This window comes from Fulvia fulva, chromosome 12, assembly GCF_020509005.1.
Source record: "Fulvia fulva chromosome 12, complete sequence".
Lineage (NCBI taxonomy): Eukaryota > Fungi > Ascomycota > Dothideomycetes > Mycosphaerellales > Mycosphaerellaceae > Fulvia > Fulvia fulva.
In genome coordinates this window covers 852,569-868,745 of record NC_063023.1, presented here as the reverse complement: position 1 = coordinate 868,745, position 16,177 = coordinate 852,569, and the positions used below count along the sequence as shown (strand labels likewise).

The window sequence follows — 16,177 nt, the reverse complement described above, 5'->3', positions numbered from 1 at the left end:
CCGGCCAAGCCTGTTGACTGCAAACTGCCTGAGGTAGCCAATGCGAGTCGTGAGCCAAGTCAAGATACCAAACTTGTCCACAGGCTTGTTGAGTACCAAGCACATGACGATCATCTGCGCGATGCTGAAAGGCGGCTTCTTATCGGTGTCAGACCATGGCTTGATGAGGGCCTCGATCTGATCCTGCAACTCTTTTGGCGCTTGCACCTCTTAATCTGTACGACTCTCTTGATGTGCCTGTGGTTCTGCCATATCGGCCTCGCTATCACTTGCGGTTGTCGATGGTTTGTGTGGTTGTTGTATTGAGTTGGCAAATCTGAAGCTGGAAAATAGATATATCGCTGGAAAAGCTCACTTGTGGATGCAGGTCGCCTCACTTTGATACTTGCCTCATGTGAGCTCTCCCTTGCCAGCTACGTGTGTGCAGGCAGCAGCCTAGTGAATGCAGCTAGTCGAGCTCATGTGCCAAGACTTCTTCCGCTGTAGATAGATGCAGCTGTGGCAAGCAGGCAACACGGGTGATGATCTTTGTGTGACCTTTCAGGACCTCCTTAAGGTACCTTTCGAGCTCGAACGTGTTTGCGCGGAATTGCATCTGAGCATGTGATGGCCTGTCGACAGCTCTGGTGTAGCGCATGTTGATCGCGAATCGTTCGCGGCTATCTGCTCTTCACAGTATGTGCACGCGTCCTCCACTGAGCTTCGACTTTATCCTTCTCAGCGTCCTGTGGTATGTTCATAGTACGAGATCGGTTGATGCGTATGAAGGTCCCATATGTGAGACCAGAGACTGGATTGCCCCGACCCTTCACTTCATCTCCCGTCGCTCATGCCCCTGTCGTCCGAACAGGACGTACATACCTCTTCTTGAATTCTCGGGGCGAAGCAGCCACCCGACCAATCAGCTGCAGCGCGTGCATCAAGCTCTGCAATCCTTTTCCTTTCGCCGCGCCCTCGACTGTGGCACTCCTCGGCAATACCATCTCACCATCAGCAGCACATACACCAAACCTCTTGAGTTTGCTATCTGCCGATATGCAGAGAGCGGGCTCGCCTGGCTCAAGCTTGGAATCTTCACTCTTCGATACCCGTTCCCATGGACCATAGAAGGTGATACGTTTGACGCCCGGTTTCTCATGCGGTAAAAAGCAACGTTGATATGTCGTAGTGTCCCATAGTCTTCCAATAACCCGGTCGTATCTGACTATCCTGTCTGCGGTCCATGTAGTCCAATCGATATGGCGGTCCTCCGGTGTGATCTTTGACGCGAGGATGTGCCCGTCAGATGTATTGCTGGCCTGCGCCAAGGGTCTAGGCGACATAAACGAGCCTTCCTCCAGCGCTTTCCGCAACATCTCTGCTCCCAGTGGCGTGAGCTGCTTAAGCAACTCTTCTGGCGTGGCGTTCTCTGATATCGGAATTCCAGAAGTTGACGTCTGGTCGAGTATCATGCCATGATCGAACTTGGTTGGGTGCATTGTTTGTAGACTGACACCCGTATGGCTACGGTTGTGTAGTAGAGCATGCTGAATGGGAGCCGCGCCGCGAAGGTCTGGTAGCAGCGAAGGGTGCACGTTGAGACCACCGTATGTAGCGCCGTTCAAGATCCGAGATGGAACAAGTAGACCGAAGGATACAGCTATGACCAGATCGATTGGCCTTGGAGGACTCCATCCTTTGAAGGTGTCGATCTGGTGAATGTCGAGGCCCAGGTTGGTGGCGAAGGATTTGATTGGTACTGGGAAGTGTCAACTGCCCTATCGTGGTTCATTGCTGTAAGACGGGCCTACCTTCCAGTGTCTGTTTGAGCCCTCTGCCGACTTTCTTGTCAGGTCGGCAGACGACATCGATACTGGCAATCTTTGATGGGTCTTTTTGCTGGAGAGAGTACACTTCCTGGAGTGAGGCAGCACTGAATTGATCTGCGCCGCAGAAGAGGACGCTCAGAGGTTTGTGCTGCTGTGCTAATCGTTTATGGTTACATGTGAATGATCTGCACCATGTTGACGGTGCTGTAGGTCCGCTCCGCCGAAGAAGACGTACGCCAAACATGATTATTGCGGTATAGACTCTTCAGGCGATCATCGTGATGGCTAGACGAGCTTGGAACGACAGGCGAGCGATTGTCTGATGGGGGAGCAATGCCAGTGTACTGGAGAAGTCTGGTATAGAATGTCGTTGGTGTTTTGCGTTCGAAAGCATCGTTCGCGCCATGCTCCAAGCGCGCCAACAACTGGAACACTCAACTGACTTTTGCACTCAGCTTCTGCCTCCCGCATCCCACCTCGATACATCATACATCGACACTGCATCACTCTATCGTCGTGGAACATGCAGAGGCATAAGCCAGCGAAACGATGGCTCCACCGATAATGATGGCGAGGTGTGATGCGCAGGTAATTGTGACATCATGCCAACAGAAACTCTCAGAAGGCATACAAAATCTCCAACACGTTGACCTCACACGTCTTGCTTCATTCTTCACTTACCGCAGCCTCTTCATTGACTGGTCTTCACATACTGACACCAGCCCACCCGAAACACATCACAACCTACCCCCACTGCCGCCAACATGTCTTCGGACAAGAAGCAGTTCGAGTCAGGCTTCCAGCCCGACGTGCAGCACCAGAAAGTCCCTGGTCTGCAGTCTGACATGACCCCAGCACCATCGACTGAATACGTCCCAACACCAGAAGGCGGCTACAAGCTCTACCAAGCCGCCGGCAAGCTCAAGGACAAGAAGGCCTTGATCACTGGTGGAGACTCAGGCATTGGTCGTGCCACGGCCGTCCTCTTCGCCATGGAGGGTGCAGACAGCTTCATCGCCTACCTGCCTGAAGAGGAGAAGGACGCACAAGAGACGAAGAAGCTCGTGGAGAAGTATGGCCGCAAGTGCTACCTGCACGCGACCGATCTCAAGGACAAGAAGAACTGCAAGAAGGTCCAGGAGGAGGCTCTTGAGAAGATGGGTGCCATCAACATTCTGTTCAACAACCACGCATACCAGATGATGACCAACAACATTCACGATTTGACTGAGGAGCAGTGGGAGCACACCTTCAACACCAACATCCACCGTAAGTTCCACACATCCCCTCCTCTGGATGTACCCAGTTAACATTACCTCAGCATTCTTCTACCTCTCCAAATACGTCCTCCCGCACATGAACCAAGGCGACACAATCATCAACAACGCCTCCATCAACGCCTACATCGGCCGTCCCGACCTGCTCGACTACACCTCCACCAAAGGCGCCATCGTAGCCTTCACCCGCGGCCTCTCGAACCAATTCGTCCACAAGGGCATTCGCGTCAACGCCGTGGCTCCAGGTCCCGTCTGGACACCCTTGATCCCAGCGACCATGAACGATGAGGCCATCAAGCAGTTCACCAGCCCAATGGGACGTCCCGGTCAGCCGTCGGAGATTGCTACGTGTGTGGTGTTCTTGGCTAGCACGGATAGCTCGCAGTTGAGTGGACAGACAATACACGCCAATGGTGGTGCTATTGTTAATGGTTAGATGTGCTTGATAGGGATTGAAAGAGTGGATGGAGACGAGGTGCGCCTTCCCAGTGTGGCTTGATGGCACCGGCTCATGACATGAAGAGATGAATGAAATGAGTAGCTCAATGGAATGAAAGCTTTTGGTTGCTACGACACTGTTCACAATTCCCATGAATACTGTCGGTAACATGAACTTCGAGGTAAGGAGTGTGACGCTAAGGTGAAGCAGAACAATGTACTGCAGTCAAGTCACTTGCATTGTCTGCTTGCTATCTGTTACAGTGCCATTGTCATCATCATTGATCGAGTGTTACAGTTTCTCGACGCCTTCTGTTCGTTATCCTTGCCAGCAAGAAAGAAACACCATCGCTTCTCCCATCAGTACACTCCACATCTCCAGCAGCAAAAGAAGCCAGTAGTAACACCATCATCATACATCACGGCATCCATCAGGCTTAGGCCGCTCGATCCCTCAATCCCCCAAAAGAAGCATGTCCCGAAAGGTCTGCACACTACTTGTGCTCCTTAACATCTTCCTCCTCAACACTAGCCATAGTATCAGCGGAGCTGGACGTGCTCATCTTCTCCAACTTGTCGTCGTCGGTAGGACCGTGCAAGTCCTCGTCGTACTCGACGATGGCGTCGGCGTCCAAGTCTTCGAACTTGGTCTTGAGGGCTGAGTGGCCGGCGGCCGCGGAGGAGCTGTTGCTGCGGCGCTTGGGTCGGCTCATGGTGAAGTCGTAGTCCTCCAGCTCGGAGATGCCGGCTTGGCCCCTGGTGGTGGGAGGGATGTTAGATACGTGGACTGGAATGGAAGGGTGGAGGGGTGATGGGGTATGACGTTGTGGGTGAGGTGTTGGAGGTGGAGGTGAATGGGGTGGCAGGTGGTGGAAGTGATGGCTTACCAGTTGCCTTTGCCGCTGCCTTGCTTCTTGATGGCGGTTGGGGCGATGCCGTCGTAGCCTGACTTGGCGAAGTAGCGTGGGAGGTGCTCCTCTGGGGCTGCGGTGCCATTGGCGAGGCCGACGTGGTCACGGTCGTTGCCCTTGTGAGTGCGAGTCACTGTGAGGTGCCGTTAGCAGGTGAAGTTGCGATTGAAGCTGTTTGAGAGCCATTTCGTGGTGGCTGTGACTCAATTGGACCTTCAGGAGGTGCACCAAACAACAGGCATTGAGCGGCTGAGGTGGTACTTACTGTTTGAAGGCTGTGGTTGGTGTTGGAGGTGAGGGTTGTATAGGTACGTACTACAGTACGCTTATTGAGGCGATAGAAGTGCGGTGGACAGTGTGTGTAGAGGGTGTGATTGTAGTTGGAACAAAGGAAGATAGAGGTAGATATAAAGTAAGGTTGACAGCTCGAGCTTGATCGCGTGACTCTGCAAGGTACCGATGGTCGGACGCCGTAAACCATCGTCACTTTGCTCAAGGCAGCGGCTTGCGCAATGGATCACGCGGATGGTGTTTCAGGCGTGCTATGACTGATCTCTGATGTCTGGCACGTCTACGTCCACATCTCTCGCGACTGCGGCCACCAGCGACGAAGCTGAGAGAGCACGCGAGCAGTCGTAAGATGCAACGGCTGGCGGGGCTGTGCCATTACCTTGGGTCCAGACTGCTTTGAGCTCTCGCAGCAGCGACATGAAGGCAGAACATTGGTACAACTTCGGTTGCAGAGCTCATCAGCTTACGGAAGATGCGCCGACCGGCGATGCTTTCGTTCTCCTGTTGTTCCCATCGTTCAGGCCAGGCCGATCAGTGTTTACTGGTACGTCATCGTCGTCCTCGCACGTCTCATCACCTCAATCTTCCCAATCTTGGGCAATCCATCAATAGCTTATCATCTGAATGCAGAGAGTGTGGTTCCGTAGAGCTCCTGATAAGCTGTCAAGATGCACCAACCACTGTTTCTTAGCATGATGACTGTGCCGGAAGTGAAGGCGTGCATCATGTCGAGTGCATCACCCCACAGGCTTGCGCTTCGGCAACAACTGCCGAAATCCGGGGCAGTCAGGGGGTTGCAGCAGAAAGGAAACAACACGCGAGAATATTCGAAAACATCCTTCTCTCACTTTCTGCTGCAACGTGTCTTCTTGCCAGCCGTGGCTGCCTACCGCAGGAAAAAATGTGCTGTTGGCGGTTGTGAACCTCCAAAGGTAAGCGTAGCGGAGTAGAGCTCTCTACCAACCCCTTCTAGACTGCAAAGTAGCGTGCGATCCACGCTACCGCTACCCGACGTACAGTGCTTATTATACGATGACATAGGCGTTAGCGACGAGTATATGTTTGCGAGTTCGCCAACAGGCACAGTGGGGCAGGTCACGTGACCCTAAAACTTGAAAGTTGACCAATCAGAGCGGGCGCCAAGGCTAGTTGAGGGCTGGTATAGAGCTTCACTCCCTCGCTGACGCCTCACCTACGTACTCGCAAGCTCGTACTCCGGTGTGGCTAGCGCTCGGTCGCTACGCTTAATGATCTTGTTGGGCATCTGATCAAGAGATTCAGATCATCGATGCTGGGAACTCGGCTTCTCAAGACGTCGCCAGCTCTCGCAGAAGCACAATGCGTCTCTAGGACCTCCCAGCCATATCTGGTTTCCACGAGCGTCAATGTCGATGGCTGCCAACTGAGAACGGACTGTAGTTGCATTGAAATGGGGAGTGTTGATGAGCCTGTAAGACAAGATCGCGCTGCGGTGCATAAAGGGGAAGCACTCTATACTGCAGACTCAGTGCCTGTAGAGAAGGCGGCAAGGATGTTGAGGTGAAATTCGATGGCTTATATTATCAAAGGACCAGAGGCCATCGACGAGGACCATCTATTCGACAGCCCTTATCAAGACGAGCAATCCACTCAAGCAGCAGCGACCCGCCTGCGCTGGCGGCGGCGCAATCGTGGTACAAAGAACCCCAAAACTGAGGTTCCGTTCCCCTGACGGCAGACCCTAGAATTGCGGAGTTGCGGAGGACAACTGCCTAATTAGGAAGCGCGGACCTCACCCCGAACAGTAGTAGAGGATGGCAACCAACGAGAGCCATAGCCTTACGAGCATTAAGCAGCTCGTAAAGGACACTCACCTTAGCAAAGACCCTCTAACAAAGAATAGCTAAGAGCCAAACCGGGGAACGAACCAAGGGATAACCTAGGACATAAGCTAAGGCCTACTATATAGAAAGTAGAGGCTAACGATAAACAACATAGCGTAGACGACCCTATATATAGAGGCGGAAAACTTACTAGGGGATAACGAACACCTAGCCCGGGTATATAAGAACACTATAGCATAGCTACTAGGAGCGCTAAAAGCGCTATTAGACTAAATCCTAAAGACAATCTAATAAGTAATATAGAAGGTAGCCTAGAGACTAACTATATAGGTAATAGTAGTAGTAGGTAAGAATTAACCCCCTACGAAGGCAAGTAATACGGTACGCCTATATATTACTAATCCGGCGGAGAAACAAGAAATCGTAGCCCTAATAAGTAAGGAGATAATCGATAGAATCGGCTAAAAGGAGGTAGTTAGAGTAAAGGTAGAGGTAATAGGTATAACAGTTTATAGTCGTATTAATATAAAGTAGCTAGGTACGTAGGAAAGAGGAGCGCGAGGTACGCCGAGGCTATATATAAGCCGAGGTACTACGCTAGTACGCGCGGTTGCGTGACCTACGTACTAGCTAGACATTTACTAGGCCTAGGGCCGTGACACTACCCCCCCTTCAAAATCGCGCTCTATCCCTTAAGCTCGTAGTATAGCTACTTTAAACGCGGCGTTATCCTCTATATTTATTATAGTCTCTCTATAGAGTATATAGAAGGTAGGGACAGAAGAGCCTTAGAGTACTTAGAAGTCGTTAAGAAGTGAAAGTCTAGCTTAGTATATAAGCGCCAAGAATTATATACCCCGTAATATTTACTACGGGACCTAGTATCGCGATCCGAGCGTATATATAGGCAATATCCTATTATCAAAACTTGAGGCCACGTACGCTAAGAATTAGGTGACTAATTAGTCACCTATAGCCTCTTTAAGAGCAACACTTGTCTATTCTAGATAGACATATACAATATATAACCTGCTTTTGAAACACCCTATATAAGCCCGTACAATAACTTCCTACACTTCTAACGTGATAGTTATAAGCCCGGTTAGCGCTTACTAACATTCGCTACGATAAGGAAGCCCTAAAGTAGAGTTTGTATCGTTATAGCACTACTACTATAACTAGTATAGTAGTATCCCCTAGGCCTAGTGAACCCGCGTAGAACTTTCACTAGCCTATAACCTATTTTATAGTTATAGCTACTACCGAGACGCCGGTAACTACCGGTACTCTACCTAAGGGTACCGTAGTTCTAAAGAGCTATAACTAATAGGACAAGTTTGACCGTTAGCTAGAGCTCTACGTAGAGTCTTTAAATGTCTAGAAGTATATAGATCCTTACTAACTGAGTAACGAGCTAACAGAGCCTACTTACTTAACGTTTAAGGAAATCTAATAAGCGTATACGGTAGGAGACGCTACATTAAGAGATCTTATTAAGCTACGACAAACAGACGTAGACCGAAGGTAACGGATGTACGACATCTTTACTACTACGCGATCAAAGCTTATTACCTACCTTATCCGTACGATAATAGAGCTAGGGCAAGAGCTAATACACGGCTAGAACACGATTAGAGCGAAATACTAGGCTCTTAAGGATCAGTATAGTCTAGACGATATACTACGTAAGCGGTAGCTTACGCTTAAGCTATCTAGGCTTTAGAAGGCTAGCGTACGTAGAATCGATAACTAGTACTTAGACTAGTTAGTTTTATAGACTAAGATGCTTAAGTATAACTACGCCGAGTACGACGACCTTAGTAGACACTTCCTACTTGCTATTTAGTAGAAGTAGGCTCTAGCCTACGGTGCTTCTCTATATAACGAGTAGAAGCGTAACAAAATGTCACTATAAAAGCTTACTAAGCGTTACCTCGAATAGATACGCGACACCGTACTAGTAATAACTAACGGTCGATCAGTCTTCGTAACCTTCTCCGGAGAAACCTTAGTAGAAGTAGAGGATGAAACAGCACCTATAGGTGCTAGTTAAAAGGAGGGTGACCGTAGTAGTAGCCGTAGTAATAACCGTAGTAATAGCCGCGGTAATAAGGGTCGTAGTAGTAGCCGCGGCGACAAGAACAAAGATAAGGATAATAATAGGCTAAGCGGCTACTAGAACATTACCGGCGAGCCTAAGGACACCTGTTATAAGGGCCTGTTCTTATACGATGTGATCAACCCCGATAAGCGCCTAGTAAAGGATTAGCGCTTAGAGTAGTAGAAGAAGTACTAGAAAAACTTTATTAACTACTACTAGAGCGACGACGGCGAGCGTCTACTTAGCGTGTTAAATCGTAACAATCGTAAGGACTAGGAACGTAACAAGGCTATTACTAATACGAAGAAGGCATTACTAAGCAATAAGGGCTTTATTGGCCTTACTGTTCTTTCTAGTTCAATTAGTAAGTTAAGCGTTAACTTTAGGGATTGCTAGGTATATAATAACTGTTCAGACACTTATATAATTAATCATTATAACCAGGAGGGTGTAGAGTTTATTATAGAGCGCCTCACTACCTTAGAAATCTAGGCTAGAACAACCACCTTTCCAATTGTAGCGTTAGGGCGTATTTATATGTTAATTAGGGGCCATTCATTCACCTTACTAGATGTGGCTTACTGCCTAGGCTTTTATATAAACGTTATCTCTTATATACGTATAGAAAGAGCCGGACTCTAGTAGTACGGACGTAGCAATTCAATGTGGCATAACGACACTAAATTGATAGACCTATACCGCCCTACTAGTACAATCCCTTTCTTTAAGGTGGTTATACTACCTAAGTTACCTATCATTTACTAATGGCCTATAAAAGAGGGCCTAGTACTACCGAAGGTTACTAAAAACATGCGTAACGCGCACTTCATTAGCACTATTAGTAGGGGTGTAAATATCGGCGATAAACCTACTAATAGCGTAGTATCTCTAACTACTTAAGAGGATAGTGATCTACCTATACTAATACTAGCGATACTATATATAGAATCGCTATCCTATTAGGTCCTTCTTCGTCTTTCGTATAATCCGCCGTCTTCTACTACTACGTAACTCGTACCTATTTAATATATTCTACTACGTATATAAGGCTATAGACTATAAGGGTGCCTAGTCGCCTAAGTGTCCCTTTAAGAAGTACAAGAAGACTAGTAGCGACGCTAATAATGCTACGAAGAACGTATCGATCTAGGTCGGCGACGTACTAGTAGAGCTTAAGGCTACCGAGTCGGGGGAAGCCTAGGCTCTAGTCGTATACGTACCGACTAGTAGCCTATACTCGCGCCTAGTACTAATCCTCCGAAGACGGTACTACTAGAGCCTCCTAAGGTTACGCCCTTATTATATTACCGTTATAGAGGAAAGAGGAACCCTATATAGTAGGAAATAGTAATTAGTAATATCCCCGTAATCTTTAGTCCGGAGGTTATACTATATACTATAAAGACGATAGACCTTCCGCTAAGAAGCTCGTATATTATAGTAGTAGGCGTAGCGGGTAGTAAGCTAGTACGTATTCTAATAGATCCCGGTACCGAGTCGCTATTTTATAATACGAAGTTTACGAAGAAATATCTATTATTAGGGCGAGAGCCTAGCCTATAAGATATAAGGGTGAAAGCGAGAATGTAGGCGCGAAGTATAGATACAAAAGGGTATAGTATAATTGCTACACAAAACAAAAGACGAAGAAAGTAAGAGAGGCCTAGGGAAGGCTAGATATTTATACGCGACCCTTACGAGTACGTGTCCCCGCATTAATAGGGCTAACCCGTACGGAGCCGCGCTTAGTAGCTTTGCTCAAAACCTTATTCTAACCTGCCCTACGTTCCAAGTCTTCTACGTGCTTCTTCTAGGGTCTAGCGTAGTCGCGGGTGCTCGCGGGAGTGCCGTAAGTTATATAGTTACGAGCCGAAGTGAATCTGTTAAGGTTTAGTAGAGGGGTGAATTTGGAGGGCTAGGTCCCGTAGTAAATGTTACGGGGTATATAATTCTTGGCGCTTATATACTAAGCTAGACTGTCACTTCTTGACGACTTCTAAGCACTCTAAGGCTCTTCTGTCCCCACCTTCTGTATACTCTATAGGGAGACCATAACATCTATTATAAACATAACTACCTTAGGCTTAGAAGATAGGCCTAGGAGCTAACCCTAAAGTATCTAGTTAAGCTACGGAATGTATTAAGACTAAGGTCGACCTAAACGGTTATATCGAGGAAGTTAGTTACTTCGTTACTAACCTCGACTACGACTTTATGTTTAGTATACCCTAGTTCTAGAAGTACTGCCCTGTACTAGACTAGAGAGCTAATATATTTATATTTACTAAAAAGTACTATACGGATCATTATGATCCTTGCCCTACGACTATCGGCGGTACGAAGGTTCGTATATAGTACGCCATCCCTTATTTATAGACTCTAGAACCTAATATCTAGGTGTCTAGTATAACAACTAGCGAAGCCTACGAAGAAAACCTAGACGAAGGTTACCTTATTTAGGAAATAGGGACTCTTAACCCTAATAAGCTAGAGCCTACGACTAAGAAACTTATTCACGACATTAGTATACGGCTAAGTGCTATATTAGCTAAAGACAAGGCTATCTATATAAACAAGAAGTAAGCGACTATACGAGAAGTCGAATCCTTACTACCCTAATAGCTAAAGGACCTAAAGTACGGATTTGACCCGTCTATCGCTAAAGGCCTGCCTCCCTATCGGCCCGAATTAGATTTAGCGATGAAATTCGTTAAAGGCGCTAAGCTGCCTTTTAAGCGTCCTTATTCTATATCGAAACTAGAGCTCGATATAACTAAAGCCTACGTCGATAAGGAAGAAGCCGCTAGTAAAATCCGATGCTCTACGGCCTAGGTCGCTAGTCCTATCATTATTATTAAGAAGCTAGGTAGAGGACTTCGTGTCTACGTAGACTATAGAGCTGTTAACGCTATTACTATTAAGAATAGGTACCTAATACCTCAAGTCCGTAAGACCCTAGCTCGTATAAGCGGCGTATAGTAGTTTACTACCTTAGACATTATTATAGCATTTAACGAGCTACGTATCCGTGAAGGCGACGAATAGAAGACAGCCTTTACTACCCGATATAGCACCTACGAATAGCTTATAGTGCCATTTGGTCTCTATAACGTACTAGGCGCGTTCTAGGTATATATTAATAAAGTATTATATAGACACCTAGACGACTTCGTGTCTATATACCTAGACGACTACATCGTGTTTACGTATAGTTTATTTAAGGAACACGTGAAACACGTACGTACTATTATTAGGTGTCTGATTAACGCTCGACTTCCTATAGACGTCTATAAGTACCGCTTCTTCTAGAAGAGCGTTAAGTTCTTAGGACTGATTATTACTAATAAGGGCATTTAGACAGATAAATCCAAGGTCTAGACTATTATAAATTAGGCTACTCTATAGAGCTTAAAGGATGTACTGTCCTTCCTTAGGCTAGCTAACTTCTATAGGAGGTTCGTTAATAACTTTTCCGGTATCGTTATACCTTTAACCGACCTTATACGCGGTAACGTACTTAAGAATCGTGTACCCTTCGTATAGAGCCTAGACTACTAAAGTACGTTCAAGACCCTAAAGGTAGTATTCTATAAACGCCTAGTATTAGTACATTTTGACATTACTAAGCCCTACGTCGTAGAAACTAATTCTATAGACAGGTATATAGCTAGCGTGTTGTCTTAGGTTAGAGAGGACGGTGAATTATATCCTATTGTATTCTACTCGATAAAGATAAACCTAGTAGAATATAATTACGAGATTTACGACAAGGAGCTAATAGCTATTATTAGAGCGTTCGAGGAATAGAGGCCGGAGCTAATAAGCGCTCCCTCTAAGGTTCTTACCGACTATAAGGGCTTAGAGTAGTTTATAACGACTAAGTAGCTAACCCGCCGATAAGCGCGCTAGAGCGAGTTCCTATCCGGGTTCGACTTCTAGATAGAATATCGCCCTAGTAAGCTTAGGACAAAGCCCGATAGCCTTACGCGCCGTAGATAAGATATAGACGATAAGGATGATATAAAATATAGGTAGCAAGCTATATTAAAGCTACGTAATCTCCCTTCTAATATATATAAGCGCTTAAAGCTATTAGCTATAACTACTCCGCGTACTACGGCCGACTAGTATTAATTAGTACTTTACGTACTCGAAGTAAACGAGGCCTCTATCAAAGAACTTATCGAGGAAGCCTATACTAAAGACGAGCTAGCGTACGGTATTAAGAAGGCCCTAGACGATAATACTCGTACTTTACTACAAAACCTAGAAGGCTCTAGCTATATCTTGCTTAGCGACTATAAGTTAGACGGTAACCTAATCAAGATCTAAGGACGTATATACGTACCGTATAAGCTTCGTCCGGAGCTAATAGCGAGGCACTACGATGCTCTATTAGCTAGGTATCCTATACGTAAGAAGATAGTCGACCTACTTACGCGTATATACTACTAGCCTAGTCTAGTAGTAGATGTCGCTAAGTACGTTAAGAATTGTTACCTATATATACAATCTAAGGCTTTTTATAATATATACTAAGGTATACTCTAATAGTTACCCGTACCCTCGGGTACCTATAAGGAGGTAGTACCCCGATTACGTAGTAGAGCTACCGGATAGTTATAGTACTAAGGGCGTGAAGTATAACGCTATCCTTATCCTGACCTATAGACTTACTAAGAGGAAGTATCTTATGCCCGTAGTAGATTTGACCCCTAAGGTAGCGGCCGACGCCGTATTAAAGTACGTAATTAAGGATTAGGGCCTATTCGATACGGTAGTATTAGACCGTAGTAGCTAGTAGGTAGGCTAATTCTAGAAGGCTCTAATAGCGCGTCTAGCTATAAGTATAAAGATCTCGACTGCCTTTTACCCTTAGACTAATAGGTAGTTAGAACGTACGGACTAAGCTATAGAATAGTACCTACCTACGTACGTTAACTATATATAGGACGATTAGGTCTAGTAGTTATCTATCGTAGAGTTTGCCCTAAATAATTAATAGAGCGCTACTATAGGTATATTACCGTTCTTCGTAACGCTAGGCCGTAATCCTCGAATAGAGGTATTACCTTAGGCTACGAGCGGTAACGGTACTAAGCTTCCGAAAGTATAGGCTTTGTCGAAGTAGTACGTAGAAGATTTTGCGACTTTTATAGAGAACGTTAACGTATACTACATTATATAGCTTAGATATACCTAAGAGCGGTACGTAGACACCGTAGCGAATAAACGTAAGCCTATACTAAGATACGTAATCGGCGATAAGGTTTAGCTAGATACTAGAAACATCCGTACTCGAAGGCCCTAGAAGAAACTTGACTATAAGAATATAGGTCCCTTTACGATTACCCGTAAGATTAACGTAGACGTATACGAGCTCGACCTTTAGGAAAGTATACGTATATACCCGAGGTTCTATACTAGCGTACTACGCCTAGCAAACGACGACCTATTCCCTAATTAAAGCTAAGGTTAACTACTTATCGAGGCCTCCGAAGGCGATAGTAAGGAGCTAGATAAATATACGGTTAAGGCGATTATAGATAGTAGATAGACTAGTAGAGCTAAGAAGTATATAAAGTATACCGTCCGTTAGGAAGGTAGTACTATTATAGAAGTGCCTTATAGTAAATTAAAAGATAGTACCGAGGAAGCGATAGTAGATTATTATTATAAGAGCCCGTTAGCGGCCGGTCTACTACCTAGATAGCGTAAGCCTAAAGGTTAGATATTAGACGATCTAGATATCGTTACCGATAGTCGACCCTACGACGCCCGCGTAATATAGATATAACTTAAGGAAAGCTAAGGCTTAATATATAGTTAGCTTGTCTAAGGTATGCTACGGTATAATATAGACTCGACTTAAGGCTTACTACGGTAAGATATATAGTCTCTCTACGGTTAACCCGACGTAAGCTAGCGCTTCCTAATAGTACGGTTCTTCCTTACGGATATACCCTACAGCGATATATTTCCGCGTACGAGGGCGTACGGCGGTTTAAGAGGGGGAGTAGTATTACGGTTTACCTCGTAAGGCTATACTTAGTATTATATAACCTAGTACGCTAGCGCGCCCGGACCCTAGACCCTAACCTCGACGTTTACTTTATCGCGGCTTCGCGACTTTCTTATCTTCTCTTCTTTATAGAACTTATTCGATTCTAAGGTATTAATACGTTTACGCCCTATCTTACGCCTTGTCCGTATTAATCACCTCGATAATAGTAGAGTATTACGTACTAGTATTCCTTAAGTACGTGTTTAGTAGACATAGGCTCCCGAAGTCTATTGTCTCGGATCGTAGTACGTAATAGGTTTCCGTATTCTAGCGTAGGATATACGCGCTACTTAATATTAATCGAAAGCTATCTTTGTCGTTCTACCTAGAAATAGATAGATAGTCGGAGAACACGAACAAAGTAATAGAGCAATACCTACGTATCTTTATTAACTATACCTAGAACGACTAGCTAGATTAGACTCTATTAGCTAAGTTTATAGCAAACAATATAGTGTCCGTAATAATAGGCGTCTCGCCGTCCTATACTAATACTAGGCGTAATCTAAGGTTCTCTAAGTTCGACTTAGACTTGCCTATACTACTAATACTATATAAATAGCGACTAGACGCCGAGTCCGCGGACAAGTTTATAGCTAAGATATAAGAGATATACTAATACTTACGATAGTAGATAGCCTTAGTATAAGTAGTCTAAGCTAAGTACGTAAACTAGACGCGTATACCTATACTACGGTACGCCGAAGGCGACGAAGTATAGGTAAGCACTAAGAACTAGACGATAGAGAGACCTTCTTATAAGATAGACGTAAAGTAGTCTAGACCGTATATAATTACGGAGGTACTACTAGGTAACACTTATAAAGTAGAGCTCCTACCTACTTTGAATATCGATAATCGCTTCTACTTATACCTTCTTATACTAGTTTATCCGCCGGTTATAGGACAGACATAACCCGTACTACTACTAATCCGAATTGTCGACGACGAATAATACGAAACCGATCCCGCCGAACCCGATTAATAGGAAGTTAAGCAAATTCTAGACTATAAGAAGAGATAGCCGCGAGGACTAATACCGGTAGGAGGCAAATAGCTATATTAGGAATACTTAGTAAAGTACATTAGATATAATAAGCTATCCTATAAAGCTACGAACTAGGTTATCGAGACCGCCGCCGCCTCCGTAGCCGACTTTTACTATAACTACCCGAGAGCGACTAAGCTACCTAGTTTTTAACTACCTATAGACTAGATACCGAATAAGAATGCTATAGGTATACGTATAGCGCGCTAACTAGTAAAAGTAGCGATGACTCTAATACCGGTAGAACGAGGCCTCCGGGCTTATAAGAAAGAGAGCGATACGTATAGTCTAATAGATAATAAGGTGTTTACGAAGGTAATAAGAGATATAATAGATACGAAAGATATAAGAGGAGAGGAGAGTGCTCCGGAGCGTACTCTAAGAGGGGGGGGTAGTATTACCGTACCGGCGTATAT

General features: G+C 45.6%; 3 protein-coding genes across 3 annotated transcripts; 1 reads left to right on the top strand and 2 right to left on the bottom strand.

Moving 5' to 3' along the window:
* Positions 1 to 827: 827 nt before the first annotated feature.
* Positions 828 to 2,052, bottom strand: CLAFUR5_13552 (Methionyl-tRNA formyltransferase, mitochondrial; the record flags this gene model as incomplete). The annotated part of the gene is made up of 2 exons (XM_047912700.1): positions 828 to 1,738; positions 1,791 to 2,052. The coding sequence occupies 2 exons, from the start codon at positions 2,050 to 2,052 to the stop codon at positions 828 to 830; spliced, it is 1,173 nt and encodes a 390-aa protein (XP_047768961.1).
* A 520-nt stretch (positions 2,053 to 2,572) lies between these two features.
* CLAFUR5_13551 (uncharacterized protein) lies at positions 2,573 to 3,521 on the top strand (the record flags this gene model as incomplete). Its single annotated transcript, XM_047912699.1, has 2 exons — positions 2,573 to 3,077; positions 3,130 to 3,521. The coding sequence occupies 2 exons, from the start codon at positions 2,573 to 2,575 to the stop codon at positions 3,519 to 3,521; spliced, it is 897 nt and encodes a 298-aa protein (XP_047768822.1).
* Positions 3,522 to 4,017: 496 nt separating this feature from the next.
* On the bottom strand, positions 4,018 to 4,915 carry CLAFUR5_13550 (uncharacterized protein; the record flags this gene model as incomplete). Its single annotated transcript, XM_047912698.1, has 4 exons — positions 4,018 to 4,279; positions 4,411 to 4,567; positions 4,700 to 4,709; positions 4,892 to 4,915. The coding sequence occupies 4 exons, from the start codon at positions 4,913 to 4,915 to the stop codon at positions 4,018 to 4,020; spliced, it is 453 nt and encodes a 150-aa protein (XP_047768821.1).
* Positions 4,916 to 16,177: the final 11,262 nt, after the last annotated feature.